Here is a 24563-nt window from a genome sequence, read left to right on the forward strand (position 1 = left end):
TATTATGAATTGTTTTCCTGTTAGCTGACTGAAAAAATCATAAAGTTTACAAAATATATTTTTCATATGTTTTCTTTTTTAATAGAACGTGAGTTTCTGTAATTTTTTTAATGACATAGGCACATTATTATTCTTTGTATTGCTTCATGACATCAATATATTGTAATGGCTAACTAATTACAATGTGAAACATAGCAACTAGTCAGTACTGCCACCTGACATGCATAATTAATAATATCTTGTTAGGGAACAGTTATATTAAATACTTAGAGCATGTTAATAGCTATATATAATCATTTATAAGAGGTATGACATATAAAATACAGAACAAAGAATTAAAATCACACTGCTGTTAAAAAAATAAATAATGCTAACACAAAACTGCCAATATTTTCATAAAATACAATTATTATGTTTCTTAAAAATTCTAAATGAAATAAATGTGATCACCCAATATATTAATAAAATGCAAATAATGATCATATCACTCTAAGAGTACAAAATTAAATAAAGTACTAAATATTACACTGGGAAAAACATACTGCACATTTACTATTAGATAATTTGTACAAGCACTACGAACAACAATAATTACATCCAAACCATACCAAAGAAATGAAGTGTACCTAAAAAAATATGAAACGCAATTTGAAAATTTTATATACAACTTTTATTGTGTTAAGTTCTTCTGAGTAATTCTCAAGGGTATATAAATAAATTAAGTGATACGTAATGTGTAGGGTGTCTGTTACGGTGTGTTTTGTTTGTATATTTTAGACATGACTAATTCAAAGAGGTTGAGAGATTTTTTGTGTTTTATTACTGCCATAGTTGATATGAGGATTATGACACTGTATTATGTTGAATTTTGCCACAAACGTAATATAGGACTGCTGCAGAAAAGGTAACTGTAACAGTTACTTGTTTATCAGACTAGTACATGTCAAATATACCACTTGGAACACATTCTAAATGGGTTAAATAAAATCTTAAATTAAGCATTTTGAAAATTATGATAACAGAACTGCTGTACAGTTTTAAAAATATTTTCTATGTGAATTATTTTGACCACAGAAAGTGATTTTTTCTTAATTAGTTTTAAAAATTATTCTTTACCATTCATATGATGTGAGCATACACAGGATGCTTTTAATGTAATTAATGTTGCTTTTTATCTCTTTCTGTCTGCGTGTGTGTGTGTGTGTGTGTGTGTGTGTGTGTGCATGTACATGCTCATGTTTGTAGTAACAAGAGAACTGGAAAATGCAGATGAATTTTCAGATCTTGTAGTGAGCTTCGTCAATATATGATGGGTAAGGATATATTATATGGTAAACTTTCTATAAATAAATTGTAGAAGGTTAAATTTATTAACTCTTCCCTGAAAGTAGTGAATTTTGAAATTAACTACTTTTTTAGTTAATTTTTAAAGTAATAAATGTCTATAAATTTTAAATAATGTACAAAATACAAACACAATATTCTTTTTATCATCAGTTACTTGACTCATTTGATGTACTTCTCTATTCCTTCTTATTTTGTATTGATTTATTAATTTGTTCTAAAATAAGATATTTATACAAATTGATATTTTTTTAATAAATAAACATGTCCTGTGGTTTTAATAGATTCTAATTCTAAAGCTATTTAGATAATTTTTATACAATTATAGAATGCTTCTTATTTGATTAATCGTATGATACTAGTTAATAATATTTGATTTACAATTCTTAAAAGTAATGTAAATAAATATTTTAGTGTTGTCAGAAGAATTTATGTTATTATTGAGAAATAATTATTCGTATTTTAAAACAACACTGTTTGTTTATCTCTTTATTCCATATTCTCCATTTTACCAAATAATCTCCCTGAAACACCCAGTAAAGAACAAAATTAATATAAAACATTGTACGACCTTTAAATCATTAGTCAGTTTAATGGCAACATTAAAAATAATTTAAGAAATTAATTACTGGGGTCAAATAACAAATAAAAAAAATTATGGCCTCAAAAATATTCCTGTATGGATGCTGTTAAATACAAATTTTTTTAAGGATTTTAGAAACCAAGTGGACAATCTATAAAAAATAAAATAAATATTGGAAAAAAGCAATATAACAAGTGTTTCAAAAAGGATGCAACCCCTTCATTTGATGATGTGAATTTATTACAAAAATATTAATGTTAATAAAATACTTATAAATTTTTTCAAATATGGTTACCGCTGATATATTTAATAAATTATTAAAAAAGTGAAGATCCACCTTACCAGCAAATTAAAAGTGTCTCTCTAGATCTTTCAGTCGTTAGACATCGTCAAGAGAATAAAATAATATTATAAACAAAAATAAAAAGATTAAAATGATTAAGCAGTTATGACTGTTTGTTAGTTATCAGTAAACTGAATTGAAAAGTAAAGTGTACTTCTTTCATTTCTTGAATGACACCGATGTGATAAGCATACGATTGTCATTTTTTAGTAGCCCTGAAAGCCCAGCCTGTGAAGATAATTTTCTGGGTGAGAGAGTCAAACATTCTTTCACATCCTCCAGAATTTCTACTGTTAACAGTGATGGTCGATCTGTGCTTTTCCGATCGTGTACACTCCCAGTCTCACAAAATTTATTAATCAAACGCGATATTGTCAACTTATTTTGAACTGAAGATTGGGAAATATTATTCGAAACTCATTTCAATCGTCGTAAGATTTATACGCGCAATAAGTCTCAATATCAATAATAAATATAAGTTTCGTCCTTGGAAAACGACATAGATCATAATAGAGACGAATTTATACCTTTATAGCACTAGTGCATAAGAAGGACATTTAAACTGTTACAAGCTGCCAACGGACATGTAGGGAGAAATAGAATTTACTTATGCATGACCTTCTTAATATTAGAGCTGCATACTTTTTGAAACACTCGTTATAAAAAGTTATTTATTAGTGATAAAGTATTATAATTGAACAGAATTTTAAGCCGGTCTAAATATTTGGAAAACATTTATTTTCTTCTTCTGCAAACAGAAGAAAGATTTTCATGCTTAGCCTGTCAATCTAAATTGACAATCACAGTTTTATGAAAGAAATGAAATGATAACCTTTAAAAATATATTTCTTAAGAACACAGCTGCTCGCATGTCAGCTTTTATCATCTCTTTGCTGGATCTGAAAGACTTGCTTCTTATCTTTCAGTCTTCTTATTTAAAGACTTGCAGTCTTTGCATAGTATAGTAAAGCATAGATAGCAAAATTGCCTCTAATTTATTTCTGAAGCTATTTAGATAATTTTTTTATAATTTTATACTCAATTATAGATTTCTTCTTGTTTGATAATAATATTTGATTTACATTTCTTAAAAGTAATATAAATAAATATTTCAGTGTTGTCAGAAGAATTTGTCTTATTATGGTGAAATAGTTTAAAACAACATTCATATTTTAAAACAATACTGTTTGTTTATCTCATAGTATTCCATATTCTTCATTTCAACAAAAGAGTGGATCTATTTTGAACAATCATGCCATTGCCTTTGCCTTCTTCCTCTCCCTGCCATTGCCTTTTTCTTCTACTGTTACAATGTTGAGTGGTTTAAAACTGTTAATTGGCAATATTGGGCTGAGGACTGTCATTTTGCAATAAAACATCTATACTCAGAAGTCTTTGTCATTTGAATTTGTTTGTAGCATATAGATAATTTTTTAGGAGATCTGCATGTGTTACAATGGTAACAGTGATCCATGTGGATATATATGCTCCACATTTATTACCTTTCTTGGGTAATGGATATAATCTCTTCAAGGGTATGAGTGAGTGCTCAATTATCTTATGTTCAATCCACATAGAATGCAGCAAAACCTTTTTTACTGATTGTTGAATGTGAATTTTTTTAAAATTAGGGTGCCATTCCTTGGAGATTTTGATTTACAGCTGGTGATAGTAGAAGTAGGTTTTTAACTCCTGGGCCATTTCTTCCTAGAAAGTCATCATACTCTTCTGCTTCAAAATTAAAAAAATTCCTCATAGTCATCAACATGTTTTTACTGTTGTGTCAGCTTACATGGCATCAACTTAGTAGAACCTTGAATTGCAGAACACCATAGACATAACTCATAACCATAACTCATAATAAGGGACTACTTCATGACTCATGATCAGAATGACAGTGACTATTTCATTCTTTGTTATGTACTGATCTTCTTTTATCAGGGGTTATCTGCTGCTTGGGTTCCAGTGTCATTACTCATTCCTAATGATACGGTTGAAGAGAGCCTTTTCTAGAACTGCCACTATCAATGAACTTCCTAATCCTCTTGCACACTTAAAGTAGTGACATACATGTGTTATCATATTGAACTTGTTTGTATGTTAAATTTGGAGAAATTTTAACTCTTTGTTACTAAAAAAACCTTTCTTGTTTGGTGCATATAAGTGAAGCCACCTTTTTATCATTGTTACTATACTGTAGTGTTGCATACTGGTACTTAGCTTCCATTGTTAAGTCCCTTTTCAAATCTTGAGTATTACTATTGGCAATCTACAATGTGTCACCATATAGATGAATATATAATTATAGAGTAATAATAATGTATCTATAATAAAATAATATATGTATACTAGAGTATAATAATGTTCCTATCTACTGTAGACAGGAAAACCGAAAAAATAAATTGCAATACAGAAAATTGTTATCACTAGAACATACTTATTTCTATTGTCTCTTTATTTAAGTGTAGAAAACTCTTAGTATTTTTTTTAAAAGTAGTATTGATTAAAGAACAATAGGTAGAAATCTTAAAATTTACTAGCAATATTGTTTTTTATATGGAAATTAAAAACTGAGTTACAAAAACCATTAAGTTTATCAGTTTATGTAAGTAGAATTCACAGATAGAGGAGAAATTGTATTTGAAATTAAATAAAAGTAATGTATAGTTAACAAAATGTAAAAATAACACCAGATAATAATGTGTGAATCATTAAATTAGGTGAACATTGCTAGATACTACAGAAGTTTTATTACTTAACCAATACAGTTGCAGAAAACGAATAGGATAAGAAAGATCTTAAAATAACAAATTGCCAAAAGCCAGGAGAACAAATATAAACAGGTAATTATACTCAGATTTAAGAATTAAAAAATATTTTTTTTAAATATTTGTAAGGAGAGTAATAATAAAACAACAAAAAAGAAAAAAAAAAGAAATACAAGTTTCCACTAAATAACATCTAGTCATTGTAATTTTAAATTGTGGTTTAACATTCTATGAATGTATTTTCATATTTTCACAAGTGTGGTTTGTTTTCATAACAATAAATTCACTAAATAAATTTTAATTAGCTCCTAAAAAACTTCAAAAATTTTAAGAAAAAAAATTGCTTTAAATTGTTAGCTTTTAAGTTTATTTTTATCTATTTTGAACTAATGGTTTTTTTGTATTAAATTGGTATAAAGACTAAAATTTAAAAAAAATGTAACTGGTAATATTTCTTAAAATTTTGTAGGGATACTAAATACCCCTCCCTAATAGTGAAAACTATTTCTTGGTTTTTTGCTTTAGATGATTTAAAAAATAGTTTAATATTAAATATTTCAAATCAAGGCTCCATCAACTCTAGCTAAATTGTTTTTGTGATTTATTTATTTAGGATAGATTTAGGAAAGATTTGTAAACAAAAATTAATAAAGTAAATGAAATTCAGAACTACTTTCATAGTTAAAATTCTGTAGAACTACCTTAGGGAAATTTTGAGAATTATAAGCAGGAAAAATAAAAATTATTAAAACTGATCAAATGTGACCTTTTCCTTGACTAACAAAAAACAATTCTTAAAACAATAAACATAATAATGGTTATTAAATTCTCAACTAATTTACTTACAGCTGGATATTCGTTAGTAATAGGTAAACCATAAGTGTAAGAACTTTTGACACCAGCTTTTATTGGGCATTGAGTAAACTGGCAAGCATCTTTGTTCATTCCTTGGAATGGTAAGTCAATTACACCCTTATCCCAGTAAGCTCTGCTGTTTGCTTTTTCCGCATCAAAATCTGAAAAAAAATTGTATAAATATTATTTATAAATAGGTTAGTTGTAATTTTTTTAATATGATTAATGTTGGACTTCTTTGATGTTAAGTGTTTGTGTTTTTGAAATAGAATACAAAGTTACCTATCTTATATAGCATAATTATTTAACACTGAGTGCCAAAGTAGAAAAACTGGACAATATTTAATTTTTAATTCATTAGTATTAACTAATAGTTTAACAGAAGCTATTTAAAAAAATGTTTTCTAAAAAAAGCTGCTAAAAAGAATATTTTATAAATTCAATCCCATTGTGTATTATTTTTAGTTTTTTTTTAACTTGATGATGTCACCACATAAGGTTGAAGTTTGAGCATGGGATGTGGAGATCAAATTTTGTAGCATATGAAAATGCCATGCCTGACAGGGATTCAAACCTGGGACCTCCAGTTGAAAGATCAAGATGCTACCACTCTGCCATGGAGATCGGAAAATTTCATTAAAAATATTTATAAGCAGTTATTTAATTGTAAATAAATCATTCTTCAACAAATTCAACAATCATTCTTCCTTTTTTTTTTGGTTTTGAAATTTTTAACCACATCTGATGTTCAGGATTACTTTCTGGCTAAACACTATTAATACCAATGAAATTTTCTCTTACAAAAAAGCCATTGATTTTATATATGTAGTTCAAAATATAATGCCTCATATAAATTTATGATATTCTTATTTGCATACTCACAATTTTTTAATTACAGCATCTAAAACATTTAGAAATCTTACAGAATCCTCTCCACTACTTGTATTTCTTTGAAAAGTGGATGTAATTAAAAAATTGTGATTTATAAAAAAAATGAAATTATAAGTTGAAGATTTTTAAATTTATTTGGGCATCTTTGTGATCTGTAACATAATTTTTTGTCATGTTTATGTACAGGTTAGAATAAATAGAAAAACAAGAGGATATTCAAAAATCATTTCCAAATAGTTTTTTTTTTAAATCTAAAACTAGTTGGTCATTTTAACTGTTAAACAAACATCAGAGAAGAAAATGAAGAAATACAGTCTATGAGAAAATAAAGAAATGAATGATAAAAGAGATAATCAAAATAATATTTATTTCTTAGATATGGTAGGGATTCAAACCCAGGAACTCTGGGTGAAGAGCTGAGGCACTATCACTGCCACAGATATTGGAGAAGTAGTAGCACGTCTCTAATTTCCATTCTCCTTATTAATTAAATTTTTCTGTAATTTGATTTACTTATTTCTTTAATTTACTTATGAATACTATTCACTCAGTATCTAATGTTAAATAAACTAAACATAGATTTACCAGTTCACATAGATTTAATTTTAAATCAGTTTTTTGTTAATAGGTTTGAAAATCTTCCTATCTCCAATTTATTTATTTTTATTTATGTATTACCAGTTACATAGTAACAGCACAGTGACATGTTGTCAACAGTACTCTAAATGCCAAGGCATTTATTCACTGTCAGGTGTATAAGTTTAAATGTACCAGTAAATGTATAATCTTGAATAGACTCAAGCCAACCACTCCTGAGACATGTGGTTAATTGAAACCCAACCACCAAAGAACACTGGTATCCACATTCTAGCATTCAAATCCATATAAAAACAACTGCCTTTACAAGGACTCAAACCATAAAATTCTCAACAGCTGATTTTGGGATGACAAGTTGACTAACCCAGAGGGTTTAATTTCAATAACCATTCAGAGAGAATAAAATAATAAAAATAATAATTATAGGGGTGTAAAAGGATGACACCCATAGAACGTGTGGTACCTTGAGAGAAATGCTCTAATTTACTCTGAACAATGCAGTTTCCGCCTAGGTAGATCGGCTACCAATCATGCAGTTGCCATGGAATCTTTTTTTCAAAACCCCTTCCTACTTTGCCAAAGCCTAGTTGCAGTATTTTTTGATATGCAAAAGGTGTACGACACAGCTTGGAGGATAGGAATCCTAAATAAACTGCATGAATGGGGTATACAAGGGAATCTCCTTGCATTTATCAGCGGTTTCCTCAGCAGTCAGTCTTTTCAAGTTTGAGTCAGAATGATGATATCCGAAAGTTTCACACTAGAAAACAATACCACAGGGAAGTGTCCTAAATGTTATATTATTTAGCGTAGCCATAAATAGTATAACAAACTTTGCGCGAAAACCCATACGTGTTCTTTATTTGTTGATGATTTCTCAATTTACAAACATCTAGCACTTTAGCTACTAATGAGAGGCTGCTCCAAAATACAATATCCCATTTAGAATCGTGGTGTAAAACAACTGGATTCACGTTTTCTCTGGATAATACAAAATGCATCTGCTTTTCACATTTGATGGAAGATACTGACCCTCAAGTGTTTTTACATGGTAAACCAGTTTAAGCATGCACATGGGTTAGATTTTTAGGATTTACCTACAACTAACGTGGGTACCACATTTAAAGGAGCTGAAGGTAAAATGTTTAAAAGTATTGGACATGCTTAGAGTTTTATCTAATACCCGATGGGGAGCTCAAGTATGCACGTTGTGTTTCTACTGAGCTCTAGTACATTCCCGCATGGACTACAACTGTGTGGCTTATTTGTCCACTCAGTCCACCTCTCTTAGAATGCTAGAGGCAGTCCATCATTAATTCATCCACCTTGCTACAGGTGCATTTTGTTCAAGCCCTGTGGTAACTGTGCTGGTGGAAAGTGGTGAGCCATGCCTTTCAAATAGACGTTTTTGAAAGGGATGATCTGCACTAACATAGATTGTATTAAAGTGCAACGAAATCATCCAACCCTTGATGTGGTGTACTCTAACCAACATCTCATTCAATACCAAGAACAGTCGAGATATACTAATCCACTAGGCGACAGAGCTCCCCGCCTTTTCTCAGCTCTAAATATAAAATTACCTCCAATCCTTACTGTTGCCTCATGTTATTACCCCCCTTGGCAGCCTTCTCTCATTAACTACTACTTTGATCTTTGTCAGTATATTAAACAGAACAGAAATCCGGTTGTTTTGTGAAACATATTTTATAATATTATAAATAGTCTTAATCTTGATGCCACAGTTTATACGGATGACTCAAAATGTTAACTCTGTGGGTTGTGGTTGGCAACAGAACATATATGTTTGGCCTTCCCAGCATCACCAGTATTTTCATTGCCAAGCTATTTGTTATTAATAAGGCCTTAAATGTAATTAGCCCAACATTTTGACATATACTTGTTTTCTCTGATGAGTGCCCTACAGGCAATTAGTGACATGTACTCCAGAACCCTGTTGTCTGACAGATTCAGTGTGTTACTTTGCAAATGAACTATCATAATACAACTGTGAGCTTCTACTGGATCCCCAGTCATATTGGGATTTAAGGCAATGACCACGCTGATAGGTGGCAAAGGAGTGTTGTTTCCAGCCTCCTTTCACCAATCGCATTGCTTTGAACGATGTTGTCTATTTCCTGAAGAGAGTAGTTCATGATGAGTGGCAAAGAGAATGAAATGCTACCATGAACAATAAATTTCACCCAATTAAGAACAGTATGTCACTGTGGAGCTCCTCATGCAGAAATAACCGTCAAGAGGAGGTTATTTATTATCTGCCATTTGCAAATAGGGCACACTAGGCTCACTCATGGATATCTGATGACTCAAACAGATGCATCAGTTTATGCTCACTGCAACTGCACCAACTAACAGTGCACCATAACCTTGTGGATTGTAACTTTTATGCAGCATTGCATCGCAAGTTTAAACTAGGGCTAACATGCAAACTATTCTAAAGGACAATGAAATGCTATATCTTAAGTTTTATGATTGATTTCTTAGGGCCATCTGTTTTTGTTCAAGTATTTGAACTGTAGTGTGTTTTAGCTATTCTTGCCAACTGCCATAAAGCAGATGGTTATTCTATTATTTTAAATGAGATATATATTGTTTACATCTTCATTTATTTGATTATTACAATAAATATATTGTGTCTGGCCGATGATAACGCGGAAGCGTTTTTGCCCAGAAAAACAAAAAAAAAATTAGTTAAGTTGTTCGTAAGAATTGTTTAAACATAGTCTAAAGTATTTTGTCTTAGTTAACAGTTTTCAATTTTCAGACTACTATTTCCCAAGCATTACAGATCTTGTGGAAGTATAAACTAGTTAGAAGGAAATCAAGTTTACTATTTAGCTGGAACCAATTGTTAATATTTTTATAATTATTAGTTCTAGAAAATTATGATTTATTATCAGCTATATTTTACGTTTTCTTCCCCAAGATGATTTGATGGGCTGATCTAGCGGTTAACTCGTCCTGCAAATCGGTTGTTTAACTTTTTCAAAATCAAAGGTTCTGAGATTCGAATCCCAGTAAAACTTAGTTACTTTTATATGGATACTAGATAGTGAATAAAGGTGAACTTTGGTAGTTGGGATTCAATTAACCACACTCTCTGGAATGTTCAACCCGAGCATGTGTAAGACTATACCTCATTTACATGTCATATGTATTGCTGCGTGTCTGGCGCTCAACCAGGATATTGAGAGATTGACAGTTGAAAATGTTTATATAATTACAATTTATTGGTTTAAAATGTAGGTAAAACAAGACGAATCAATAATAATAATAATGCCAATAGTAATAATAATAATAATAAGTAAACGACAATAATAAAACAAGTAATAAAAATATTAATCACAACCACAATCAGAATAACAATAATAACAACAAACAAAAATAATAAACAAATATTAATCATAGTAATAACAACCATAATAGTAATAATAATAAACAGTAACTACATACAAAACAGAAAAGTAATCATCAGGATTTATTCACAGGGAGATAAATAATGAAAAGCAGAATTCAGTCTCATTGACAAAAGACATGGCATGACCGCTAGTCTGAACACTTTTAATCAACAGTCATGTATTAACAACAATAGTACTATAAATAAGACAAGTATAAAGTTCTTTTACAGCAAATACCTTTACTGTTCACGAATAAAACTACCCAACAATTTATGAATGAAATTTAGTACATTACCTCTTTTTACTTATAGTATTACAGTAACTCACCGAACCACATTTTGTTTTTGTGTACTGTTCACAATGGAATTACTTGTGATGTCATGTTAATCATGTCGAACATAATTCAGTAGAAATTCGCTTCTTCACTCACCTCCTCGCAGACTGACATAACATCTCGCTGAACTAATTGAACTGGTCTTCCCTGGAGTATTTATACTCCTGTTTTCTTTACCTGTCAGACCAGACCCCCAGTTATGCGAGAGAACAATCGACCGAGCCCTTTCGTTCTCATGCATTCCTAAACTGGATCCGGTAACTCTTCTCATGGGAGAAAATTTGTTTAGGCGTGTCAGTGGGCAGTATTATGAAAGACGATTGTTAAACGGACCTGTTACCCTTTACTAAAAGGGTTTCTTTTAGCCCCTTTCTGGATTCCTCACATTATTATTTCTTAATTGTACGGAATGTGTTACTCAGGTCCGTTATACCGATCTTATTACAATATCATCCTCAATGGGCATTGCGAAGGTTGCTTATGGTTTATTAGTTGAACAGATTGCAACATACATATTAGGTAAATAAAAAATATATAAATATGATTTTAAACAGCAGAGTTTTGTTAAAAAACCATCAGCCTAAATTTAGTTCTAAAGGAATATTTTTGAGACAGGTTTTATTGAAAACAATTTTTTTTTATTCTATAATTAACTATAAATTAAAAAAAAAGATAATTTAATATTGGAATCAAATCAAAAGAATCTATTTTTCATGCAATAAAGTGATTTATTGCATGAAGTGATTTAATAAAGTGATTTATTTAAGTCAGTCAATAACACTGTATAATTTCTTTTCTAATAAATCTTTTTCCAGAATGCTTTACAGGATTATATATATATATATATATATATATATATTTCTAAAAATAATATTAAAATCCTTGGATTCAAAAAATACAAACATGAAATACCTTTTTTCTTTTTCTTCTTTCTTTTACCTGTTTCTTTCTTTTTCCTGTTTAGCCTCTGGTAACTACCGTTTAGATAATTCTTCAGATGATGAATGAGGATGATATGTATGAGTGTAAATGAAGTGTAGTCTTGTACAGTCTCAGTTCGACCATTCCAGATGTGTGGTTAATTGAAACCCAACCACAAAGAACACCGGTATCCATGATCCAGTATTCAAATCCATGTAAAAGTAACTGACTTTACTAGGACTTGAATGCTGGAACTCTCGACTTCCAAATCAGCTGATTTGGGAAGACACGTTCACCACTAGACCAACCCAGTGGGTTAAACATGAAATACCTAACTATATAATTTAAAACTGTTTTAATTTGAAAACTTACAAAAAATATTTATAGAATAAAATAATTAATTTTATAAAAAAGAAGTGTATTCAGTAAATTAATAACAAAATTCATTATTTATTTACATACATACCTGCTGAATAATCAAAGGAAATGCTTCCGTTTTTACCATAAGTTAATTTGCATGGCTTATTTGAAGATACTTCAGGACAAGGGCTAACACGAACTTCATGTACAGTACATGCCAATGTGTATTTTTCATCTTCTACAAAGAAAGAAAAAAAGAATAATATACTTGAACATTGTATAGTGATTACTTTAAAAAAGTGGTGTAAATAAAATAAATTACCTTTAAAATTAGAGGGATTAATTTATGTGAACTCATATTACTTCCTCATCATTATACAAAAATATGAAACCATTAAAAATCAATTTATTATTAAGTACAGATGCGTTTTCTTAACCTTACCTCATCATATTTTCAATAGTTAGTCAAAGATTTTTAATATGTTTTGATGTGTTTTTTAAAACTTTAATTACTTTAAAATAAAACACTCTGATGATTATGATGGTGACTAGCAATTGAAAATGCTTAAAAAATATTCTCTGCATAAATAGTAAATTTTTAATAATTTCATAGTTCGGTATCTAATGTACCTCTCTCTACCATCTGTCTGTGTGTATTTGCATGCTTACACATGCACATTTGTGTTTATAAATATTTAAACATGTACATTTTGTCTCTAAAGAAAAAAATGTCGTTCTTAGAGGTTGTCTTTAAAGAAAAAATGTAATTTTAAGATTTGATCTGTTTCTTTATTTTCAAAAAGAAATCTGTTTGTACTCAAGATCCAGTAATACTTTTTTTTAAGGTTGGTCCTGATTTTTGCTGTAGCAATAAAATTAGATGACATTGAAATTATGACGTTTTACATGTTTTTCAATTTGAAAATAAATAGGTTCCAGAAACTATATTTTCAGTAGTTTCTGAAAAAAAATGATTGTTGTGAAGTTCAAAAAATTGGAGCCAGTATTACATTTTCCTTAGTTTAGCTTAAATTTAGTATATTAAATTACCAATAAACAAAAAAAATACTTATAGAGAATTTAGTTCTGAGAAAATTTATGTAAATAAAAAGTCATCTTCTGAAAAAATTGAAGTTTAAGGTTTCAACTTTTAAAAACAAAATAGTCTAAAGCATGACGGAGAAATATCATAATTTTAAACCAAAACAAAATACTATTTGATATTAAAAAATAAAAAAAGTAACAAGTAAACTAAAACATTTTACTTTAAAGATAAATAAGTAATGCAAATAAAAATAATCTATGAAACTCTTGCATTCTCAAAGTTGAATTTAAAAATGAAATTACCTGAGAGATTTTTGTTGTTTCATTAGTAATCTATCAACAATTAATTTTTTGTGTTGTATTTGAATAATTCTACAAACTTGTAGAAGTGAATAAAAGATAGTCCATGTATATCACCATGTAAAAATGCCATTTTTTATTTTCTAATGAGTAACATGTAAACATAAATTTTTGTCCTTAGATTTTCTTTTGGAAATGTGCTGACTGTACTTTGTGAATATTGAGAAAGACAGGAGGATTACAATTCCCAAAATCTTTGCTTCGGTATTTCAGTGTTTGACTTTGGCATTTCCAAATATATCAAATTTTCCTTAATACCAAGAACAAAACTGTCGATGAAGAAATCATGACTCAGCAAGTATAATGTAGTTCAGAGAATAGTAATTGATGAACTTACAATCTCAGCTAATAAAATATTATTATTTATAAAATAATTAAATTTCATCAATGTTTAAGAATAGATTTGATTTATTTTACGAAGATAAACAATTATTTTACTGTTGTTTTAAAACATATAACCAAATTAGAATGTTAAAAAAAATCATTCCTTTTACATTAATTTTGACAGAACTTTTATTTAAATGAAAATAATTTTTATTAAAATTAACATACAGTTTATTGATTCAGAATGAATCGATATCTGAGGAGCTAGAAGACAGTTAATGGTAACCGGAAACTAGATGTCATTACCCAAAACAAATAACTAACTACAATATCAGAAAATATAATTTGAAACCAATGGTACAGGATCATTTTCATTTGGTCTCTACATTATTAATAAATACAAATTTCATATAATAAGATTCATACATAAAAATTCCTTTATGGTAATATAAACAATCTACGGGATAAACAAATATTAGAAGTAAAATTTTAAATATAATACAGTGAATTAGGAGAATAACACCAGGAAGTTTATTAAATATGAAATAGTGAAAGCTTATCGCTATATGCTGTAAGACTGAGAATAATAAATATTATGTTGCCTAAAATACATGAACATACTTTATTGTTTTGAATTAATTAATCAATTAATTTTCAAAGTTCAGAAGAAAAATTAATAAATTTTCTTCTGCAGTGTAGTTTTATTCTTTTGCAATGTAGGTTTAGGCACTTAGGGACAACACAGTTTAAAAAATGTTAAAATTGCATTTTTGAAAAAAATTTATGGTAAGAGCTTCCAAATTTTAGTTTTATTTCTCTTTTGCTGTTCGTTCTCTTCCTCTATATGAATAAATATGGCAAATGATGAAAATTAATAAGGCTGTTTTTTGTTTTTTTTTTATTATACCTGAAATAAAATGTAATTAAGATATGTTTACAGAATTTTAATAATTATATGACAGCTGCTTTCTTACCACATTTTTGGATTTAATATAAAGTTCTATGAACAGCTTGAAAATGGGATACCTCTTAAAATGTATTTTGTAACTCAGTTTCAAATGAAAAAAAATTTTTTCTTGTAAAAACCTTTCAGGCACAATTATAACCACCTTCTCTAGTTAAATATCTGTAGCATTGTTGCTAAGCAGTACTGTTCTTAAAAAGTTTGGAAAACCTTTCAGTATATAACTGAGTATATATTATATCCATGTTGCATTTTTTATCATTTAATCTGTTGCTTTTTTTCCAAATTTTGTGTATCTGTAAATTTCAATTGTTCAAATCTGTTGAGATCTTTGTTTTCATAAGTATTTGTAAAATTTTCAAGTAATTAATATCTCTTTGTATGTATTTCCTGTTTCAGTAAAATACATGCAAATTTTACTTTTTTGTTTGAATAATATTTACAATAGAATCAAGTTTTTCAAATCTTCTTATAAAGACAGGATATACTAGAAAGACAGTAATTACAACATGCATATGTAAAATATATGCACATAAAAGTCAAGATCTTAACCTTGAACAATATTCAATTTATAAACGTACAAAATTGATAAAAACAATATAAGATTGAATATCTAACATTTATTAGAAAGGTAACATTGACAATAGTCTGGACTACCAGACACTTCACCAAGAAAAGAACTGATAATTAGTCTCAAAAAGCATTTGGAAGAAAGTTCCATTAATTTGAAACCAGGTTGTTTAATATTTAATAATTTTACAGGTTAATAAAGTACAAAATAAAAATATTTTAAGATGAATTGAAAGATGAAAAAGTCAATTGATGAAACCTGTAATAGTAATGTCATGAAATCTTACATGTTAAGTGGACATGTAAAGGTCTTGTTCAAAGATTTTAGATAATTGATTTTTTATTGTCTTCAGTCATTTGCCTGGTTTGATGCAGCTCTCCATGATTCCCTATCTAGTGTCAGTTGTTTCATTTTGATATACCCCCTACATCCTACATCCCTAACAATTTGTTTTACATATTCCAAACATTGCCTGCCTGCACAATTTTTTCCATGTCCCTCTCCCTCCAATATCAAAGCAACTATTCTAAAATGTCTTAAGATGTGACCTATAAGTCTGTCCCTTCTTTTAGCTATATTATTCCAAATGCTTTGTTCTTCATCAATTTGCCACCAACACCTCTTCGTTTGTCGCTTTATCCACCCACCTGATTTTTAACATTCTTCTATAGCACTGCATTTCAAAAGCTTCTAATTTTTCTTCTGAGGTAATCTGATCATCCAAGTTTCTCTTCCATATAAAGCTATCCTCCACACATATACTTTCAAAAATGCTTTACTGATACTTATTAATTTCTGATGTAATTAAATTAAATTTCTGACTGAAAGTTCATTTCAATTGTGCTATTTGGCATTTTATACCGCTCCTGCTACGTCCATCTTTAGTAATTCTACTTCCCAAATAACAAAATTCTTCTATCTCGACAGTCTTTTGTCGTCCTATTTTTATATTCAGTGGTCCATCTACTTTATTTCTACTACATTTCATTATTTTTGTTTTGTTCTGGTTTATTTTCATGTGGTAGTTCTTGTGAAGGACTTCATCCATGCCATTCATTGTTTCTCCTAAATCTTTTTTACACTTGGCTAAAATTACTATATCATCAACAAATCGTAGCATCTTTATCTTTTCACCTTGCACTGTTACTCCAAATCTAAATTGTTCTTTAGCTTCATTATTTGCTAGTTCTATGTAAAGATTAAAAAGTAATGGGGATAGGGAACATCCTTGTCAGTCTCCCTTTTTTATTTCTGCTTCTTTCTTATGCTTTTCAATTATTACTGTTGCAGTTGGGTTCCTGTAAATGTTAGCAATTGTTCTTCTATTCCTATTCTTGAACCATAAACTTTTTAAAATGCTGAAAATTTTATTCCAGTCTACATTATCAAATGTCTTTTTTAAGTCTATAAATGCCATGTATGTTGGTTTGCTTTTCTTTAATCTTCCTTCTACTATTAGTACGAGCACTAAAATTACTTCCCTTGTCCCTATACTTTTCCTGAAACCAAATTGGTCTTCTAACATTTCTTCCACTCTCCTGTCAATTCTGTACAGAATTCTAGTTAAGATTTTTGATGCAAGAGTAGTTAAGCTAATTGTTCTGTATTCTTCACATTTTTCTGCTCCTGCTTTCTTTGGTACCATGACAATAACACTTTTTTGAAGTCTGATGGAACTTCCCCTTTTTCGTAAATATTAAGCACGAGTTTGTATAATCTATCTAACGCTTCCTCACCTGCACTGTGCAGTAATTCTGCAGGTATCCCGTCTATCCCAGGAACCTTTCTGTCATTCAAATCCTTTAATGCTCCATTAAATTCAGATCTCTGTATTGTATTTCCCTTTTCATCCTCTTTGACTTCTTTCTCTATAACACCAGTTTCTAATTCATTTCCTCTGTATAACTCTTCTATATATTTCACTCACATATCAACCTTTTCTTTCATATTATAAATCAGTTTTTCATTTCTATTTAACACATTATTAAATTTTAACTTATGTACCACAAAATTCTCCTTAACTTTCCTGTATGCCCCATTTATTTTAGAAAATTAGTATGCACATCAAAAAACTGTTCAATGCATATTCATTAATACACACAATCTTCTCCATATCTTCCTTACACAGGTCCCATCCCGTGTAATTTTTTTCTGATCTTATTGCAGTAAAGTATAGGAATCAGATCACTAAAAATTTGGTAAATATTTCAGGATTAAAAGATTAACACTAAACAAAAAGGAATATAGAATTTCAAAAATCAATTTACAGACTGATGACAAAAAAGGAAAAGACAAAAACATGGAATCACTCATTTGTTTACTTTTATTTTTACACTATAAGAAAAAATATATTGTATTAGAAGAAAAAAAAAAAATGATAGTTTTGATATTTTATAAAAATAAACACACATAGATAACCTTTCAGTTCATCATTAAAGCGTTAAAAAAATCAGAATTATCTCTACTGTATTAATTAATTCAATGAACTTTGATAGCAATAATTATAATTTAAAATTAGCCCTAGCTAAATAACTGTAGTGTTTACGTAATACTGTCTTAGAAGAATGGGATGCATAATTTGCTAACTGTTATACTTTATTCTACATACTCCAGTTTTCTTTTCTATGGTTATAATCCATATAAGGTATCTGAAATATGAGTCACTAATCATTGCAGTTGCAAATTTACTTTTTCTAACAATAATGATGTTCTATATAAAACCAGTGAGTGCCTATAATGAACAGACTAAGGTTTGATTCATAGTGTTAAATATCATTGGCATTATAGAGTGCTTCTTCATGCTGATATACAACAGTATATAAATGTACTGTTTTTACTTTGCATTACACATTATTTACATATATTTATTTGATATATGTAATTTCTCCATGAACATTAGCCCTATGTATGATGACTTTACGAATCTTCACAACCTATATACAGTGTTCCATTTCTTCTGAGTGTCAACATTTCTTTTATATAATTTAAGAAATAAATCGGCAACTTTAAAAAAAAAAATACTTGAAACTTTTTCATGTAGTCATATCACACAAAGAGTTAAAATTATTAAAAATTATCAATAATTCACTTTTGGATTAATAGAACTTGTTTTTCCAAAGAACGTTTTAGAGATAATGAACAGCACTTCATACTGCACTTCAAATATGCTGTTTTTCAAGCAGTTAATCACTGAACTATGGAAATTGTGTATAGGGTTCTTAACCTTGGTGATATGAATCAGAATATTAAATGTGTTGTTTTGAATGAGATTTTTAAATTCTGGAGAATTATTTGTCTAAGAGAATTGTAATTTACCACCTTAATTAGCCCTGAGGACCCAATCTACGTCAGGTTCCTTTAATCATTTATTTATGTTATCTACCATTAAGATCTTAAATCATTGATAGTTTTTAGTATACTGTTTGGTTAGAAAAATTGTTAAGTTTTTACCATGTACCATCTTGTCTAAGAAATAATTCAGAATAAGCTGCATGGTATAAAAATTTTAGTAGTTGTAATTTGTAGCTATGTATGAAGTTAGATGAAAAGGTTAAGGAAGCCTTTATTTCATTAGTCAACATTGCATTTGGGTACTGGTATGTGAAAACACTAAAATCTAACACAAATGAAGTAATCTGTACATGACTATACCTCATTTATGTCAAACATAACAGCCTCATTTTATTGGGCTATAGTTGGGATTGCTTATTGTTCACTAGTTGAACAGATTGCGATATACGTATTAGGAAAAAATAGATAAATAAGAACAGTTAAGTAATTTAGATTAATCAATATATTTATATTTGAAAGTATTACAATAGAAATACTGGTAATTAAAAATTAAATGATTTAGTTACAATTTCTTTGAAATTATTGTCACTCTGCTTAGTTACTCAAACTTTTATCTTTATTTTTCAAGTTAGTAGATAATGTTTTCAGAAAAATTTTAAAGTATTTTGTAATCAAAAATTTCTTTTACATTTACTTTAAATTTGTTATACCAATGATTTTAAAATTATTAACTTTTAAAAATCATCACTTTCTGCTGAGATAAATACACTTATTATCTACAATAAGTCTTTTGAAAGAACAAATTTCAGTCGGTTGAAAGTGAATTACTTAATGAGGAAAACAATCTTACACAGAAAGGTGAATTCCAATGGAGGGCTTTTTTCATTACTTCAAAATGTTCTTTGGAAAAACAAGTTCTAATAATCTGAACGTGAGTTATTGATAATTTTTAATAATTTTAACTCTTGGTGCAATATTAAGCCTATACGAAAAAGTTCCAAATATTTTTTTAAAGATGCTTACTAAAGTTGCTGATTTACTTCTTAAATTATATAAAAGAAATGTTGACACTCCATAATTATGACTGAAGAAATCGAAGATAGTATACATTGTAAAATATTCTTAAAATAATATTTTTTATTTTAAGTCATACACAAAGCTAATGTTATAATGAGAAATTACATATATCAAATAAATATATGTAAATAATGTGTAGTGCAATGTAAATTATATATATTATGTGCATGTGATACATCTTATGTATGTACATGTGTTGTATATGTATTATATATATATATATTATATAGTATGTGATGCTATGTAAATTATAATAATTATTTGCATATGTAGTGAAGAAATTACATATAAGTATGTATGTATCATCATAGAAAATTTTTTATGAAAAGTGTAAAGCAGTTAACGATTAAAAACTGTTTTACTTCAAAAAAAAAAACTAATTAAATTCATCTACTTTCTCAAAATACGAGGGTAAGTCAATTATTATCTACAATTTAGTTATATTTTTGTTCATGTTGGTAGTACTGTCGTGTTGCGTAGATGACGCTTGGGTCGTTTAATTGTTGTTTGTGCAAGTGTGATGCTGCTAGGTTAGTTCCATTATCGCTGGTCTGCCGTTAACCGTGGCTGCTCCGCTTTCTGTTTGCACCAAAGAAGAGTAACGTTCAGTGATCCTTTTTTTGTGGTCGGAAGGTGTATCAGGGACTGAAATTCATCAAAGACTTTCGGTACAGTACGGAAACAGTGTGTTGCCGCAACGTAGTGTCTACAAATGGATTGAAAAATGTTAAAAATGGTCGCACAAGTGTTACGCACGACCGTTTACCGCCACAAATGAGGAAAACATTAAGCGTGCACGTGACATGGTTTTGTTAGACAGACGAGTAACTATTGATGAAGTGGCACATCGCCTGCAAATTAGTCACGGTTCTGCCTACGAAATCATCCACAACAAACTTGGATTTCATAAAGTCTGTCCAAGATGGGTCCCAAAACAACTCCCACAATTGCATAAACAAACGCGCTTGGACATCTGCCAGAAACATTTGGGTCGCTATGGTAACCAAACGGGACATCTTCTTAAACAGAATCATTACTGGTGACGAAACATGTGTCCACCATTACGAGCCGGAGAGTAAACGGCAGAGTATGGAATGGAAACATCCAAATTAGCCCTGCAAAAAAAAGTTCAAGACCCAACCATCCGCATGAAAACTGATGCTTACGGTTTTTTGGAACTCACAAGGCCCATTACTGGAACATTATGAGGAAAGGGGCACGACAATAAACAGTGCGCGTTACAGTGAGATGCTTACTATCAAGCTGAAGCCTGCAATTCGAAGCAAACGCCGAGTACTGCTGTCGATACGTGTTGTGTTATTGCACGACAATGCCCACACTGCTGAAACGCTCCAGAAACTCAACTTTGAAGTACTGGCTCATCCTCCGTATAGTCCTGATCTTGCCCCTTCTGACTACCACTTGTTTGGTCCACTCAGAGGCATTAAGGAGCCGTCGGTTTACCTCGGACGAAACAGTGAAAGAAGCGGTGCATTCCTGGCTCGCAGCTCAACCGAATACCTTCTTTTATGAGGGCATCAGGAAGCTTGTGCAACAATGGACCAAGTACGTTGAAATGCAAGGGGACTATGTTGAAAAATAATGTACATATAAGTTTCATATTTGTATTGCAATAAAATTTATAACTACATTGCGGATAATAATTGACTTTCCCTCGTATGTCCCAAACATTCAACATCTTTTTAATTTTTTTTAGAATTTTATAATTTTTATCAAATAAACTTCAAACTTAGAAACTTAAAAATCTTCAGACATCTTATCAGCATCACGACATTTCTGAAAATTTTAATGGTTTTGTTTAAACTTTGAAGCAAAACAATAGCAGTATAAATCAGGAAAGAAAATATTTAATCCAAAATACAAAGTCGTCTAATATTATGATTACATAAACATTTCTTATTTTATTATTAACACCCTTATTGTTGACATGATTCATTAAATGTTTTGTAAATAAATTTAATAATATTGCAGTAATATTTGCAATGTAATTATTATTTGCAATTACTCTAACTGAAACAGATTACAGTCAATATTAATTTATGACCATCAATTACATAGTTTAAGATAAAAGTAGAATTAATTAAAAATATACCTTTAATTCAATTTCATGTAGTTATACTGATATGACATGTAAAAAGCAAAAAGATATGACTTATAAAAAGACAGTTAACCAAAATAGTTAATGCTTGTTATACAATTAAGAAACAGTAACATTCTTTTGTCAAGAACGCCTACTGTCAATTCAATTCCACATCTAAATTATCTACATCCGTAAAATTCTAAATATAATTGAAGATGTAAAACATTTATAGTTTTTTTTTAGACTTGTGCCTGAAATATTTAAGGCTGTCTCAAACAAATACACCTTGTAGCACCAACATTAAAAGCACAATCCAAAATCCACAAACAATATTAATAAAAAATGGTACTCTTAAACTTATTACTTACTACTTGGCAGTCCCTGCATTCAAACAACCAAAATTTCTTCTAGGGTATTTAAAAATGATAAATATGAATCAAAGCAAGGATAAAATATAAATTTATTTTCTAGATTTTATTCAGAAATTTATCTTTAACATTAAAAGAATTTAACTATGTTAAAACTAATTTTTTCATAATGTACATATATAAAAAGTTTAATCTGAAAAAAAGCTTCTTACAATTTTACTCTTAGATTGCATAAAAAGTTTTGGGCTTACATGAAATTGTTTCCAGTGATTATTAATTTCTGATAAAAATAAATGTAATAAAAAAATGAGTAAAATAAAAAAAAAAGATCAAATTCCTGTCAAGTTATAATATCCCATTAATATCTTCTTTTTTAATACGCTTTTTTAAACTCACACTGTGTGACCTATTAATGTCTTCACAATTTTTTCCAAAAATTTAACATTATCAGTCAACCTCATAAATAAGTTACCAAACCAAATTTAACAAATGTAAATTACACTTTTGCTAATGTATAAAGCAAAATTTATTTCAAAATGTCCATTTATCCATGTGTCTTTATAACTAAGAATTTTTTTTTTACAAAGATATGTCAGAAGAGAATAGTGTTTTGATTGTAAGTTTTTGTCTGTGTTCTTGAAATTTGACAACGACTGTACTGATTTTAATGAAACAAGTATCAAATGATTCTTTTTTAATACTTGAGAGAAACTGTTCATAAAATTTGAACAAAAAGACAAATGATTTCATATTTTTTTCCAAAAATGAAATCAAAATTATTCTAAACATAAAGTTTGGTATAAAAAATAAAAGTGCTTGAAAAAACATATAAGGTATAACAGGATTTCATAAAAATGTTATGCATTAAAAAAAAATTATGAAAATAAAAATAATTATACAATTAACTAAATTAAACATGATCGACCATTAAATAAATGATTATAGAAATTATTCTGAAGAGAACATTTTAAATTATTACACCAGCTACCATAATGGAGTGGTAATTCCAGCTTTAAATCCAAGTAATTTTCTCTACAGAATACAATTTTCATTTAATATTAGCAATATTGTGAATAATCTTAAAATTTCAATTTTCTGAAAATTAAATAAAAATAATTTAAATATTAATTTTAAAAAAAATACTACTATTTTTTTTTCCTTAAAATAGATTTAAAAAATTGTGAAACGCTAAAAATACAATTCATTTTTTGTAAAGTCTCTTAAGAATATCTGGTTTAATGAATTTTATTATAATAATTATATATATATACGTTATTCTTATTATTTTCCATAATACTTTTTTATTTTATTTATTCTTTTCAGTCATGTGTTAACAATACTTTGTTTACACAACGAAAATATTGAATTTAATTGAAGGATTTTCTGTTTGGCTTTTTAAACAAATTCAAAGATTTCAAAAAATCTAATGTCCTTTTTCCTTAAAAAATAAATTTCATTACTTATCTTTTACCAACTGCTAGAAAAGTAAAATCTATAAAACTGCATGAACACACGTGCACGCGCGCGCGCACACACACATACAATATTGAAGTAGAACTGCATATAAAAAAAATCCTGAAATAATTTGCAGTACTTACTTTGTCTACAAGGTTCATGTGGTAATACTTCAGAATTTGATGGAATTGTAATAAAAATAATAGTTAATATTACACCAAAAATGGCATATTGTGAAAAGTATGCCATCTTTATGGATGTATTGTATATACACTAGTTATTATCCAAACACTGTCTGACAAACTAGATAGTAAGATCACAGTCCTTTAATTAACCCCCTCCCTACTACTGATAGCAATTTATACAGCATTATTTTCATTTCTTAAGTTGTTGAACTTTGTTTTTGATTAGTTTATACATTAGTTTATCTATCTTTTATATAAATATATATTTAAACTCTGATTATTATACTATTTGAACAACAGCATTTCTTTATATTAAATCAAAAAAAGTGTATTTGAAAACCTTTTTCAACATTTTTTTTGTGCTTAAAATTATATGAAATACTTTTCATATCCTATTAATAATACACA

The 24563-nt window shown here is 28.8% G+C and overlaps 1 protein-coding gene across 1 annotated transcript; it reads right to left on the reverse strand.

The window, feature by feature from the left end:
• Positions 1 to 271: 271 nt before the first annotated feature.
• Positions 272 to 24296, reverse strand: LOC142331590 (MD-2-related lipid-recognition protein-like). Its single transcript, XM_075377594.1, has 4 exons — positions 24114 to 24296; positions 12522 to 12653; positions 5885 to 6054; positions 272 to 1868 (listed from the first exon to the last, which is right to left on the reverse strand). The coding sequence occupies exons 1-4, from the start codon at positions 24217 to 24219 to the stop codon at positions 1782 to 1784; spliced, it is 495 nt and encodes a 164-aa protein (XP_075233709.1). The 5' UTR covers positions 24220 to 24296; the 3' UTR covers positions 272 to 1781.
• Positions 24297 to 24563: the final 267 nt, after the last annotated feature.

The sequence above is a fragment of the Lycorma delicatula genome, chromosome 10 (genome assembly GCF_047948215.1).
Source record: "Lycorma delicatula isolate Av1 chromosome 10, ASM4794821v1, whole genome shotgun sequence".
Lineage (NCBI taxonomy): Eukaryota > Metazoa > Arthropoda > Insecta > Hemiptera > Fulgoridae > Lycorma > Lycorma delicatula.

Coding starts and splice junctions, on each gene's coding strand:
- LOC142331590 (XM_075377594.1), bottom strand. CDS start 24,219: ATGGCATACTTTTCACAATATGCCATTTTTGGTGTAATATTAACTATT. Junction 6,055..12,521: donor TTCCTTTGATTATTCAGCAG/GTATGTATGTAA, acceptor ATTTTTTTTCAG/ATTTTGATGCGGAAAAAGCA. Junction 1,869..5,884: donor TTACTAACGAATATCCAGCT/GTAAGTAAATTA, acceptor TGGGTGTTTCAG/GGAGATTATTTGGTAAAATG.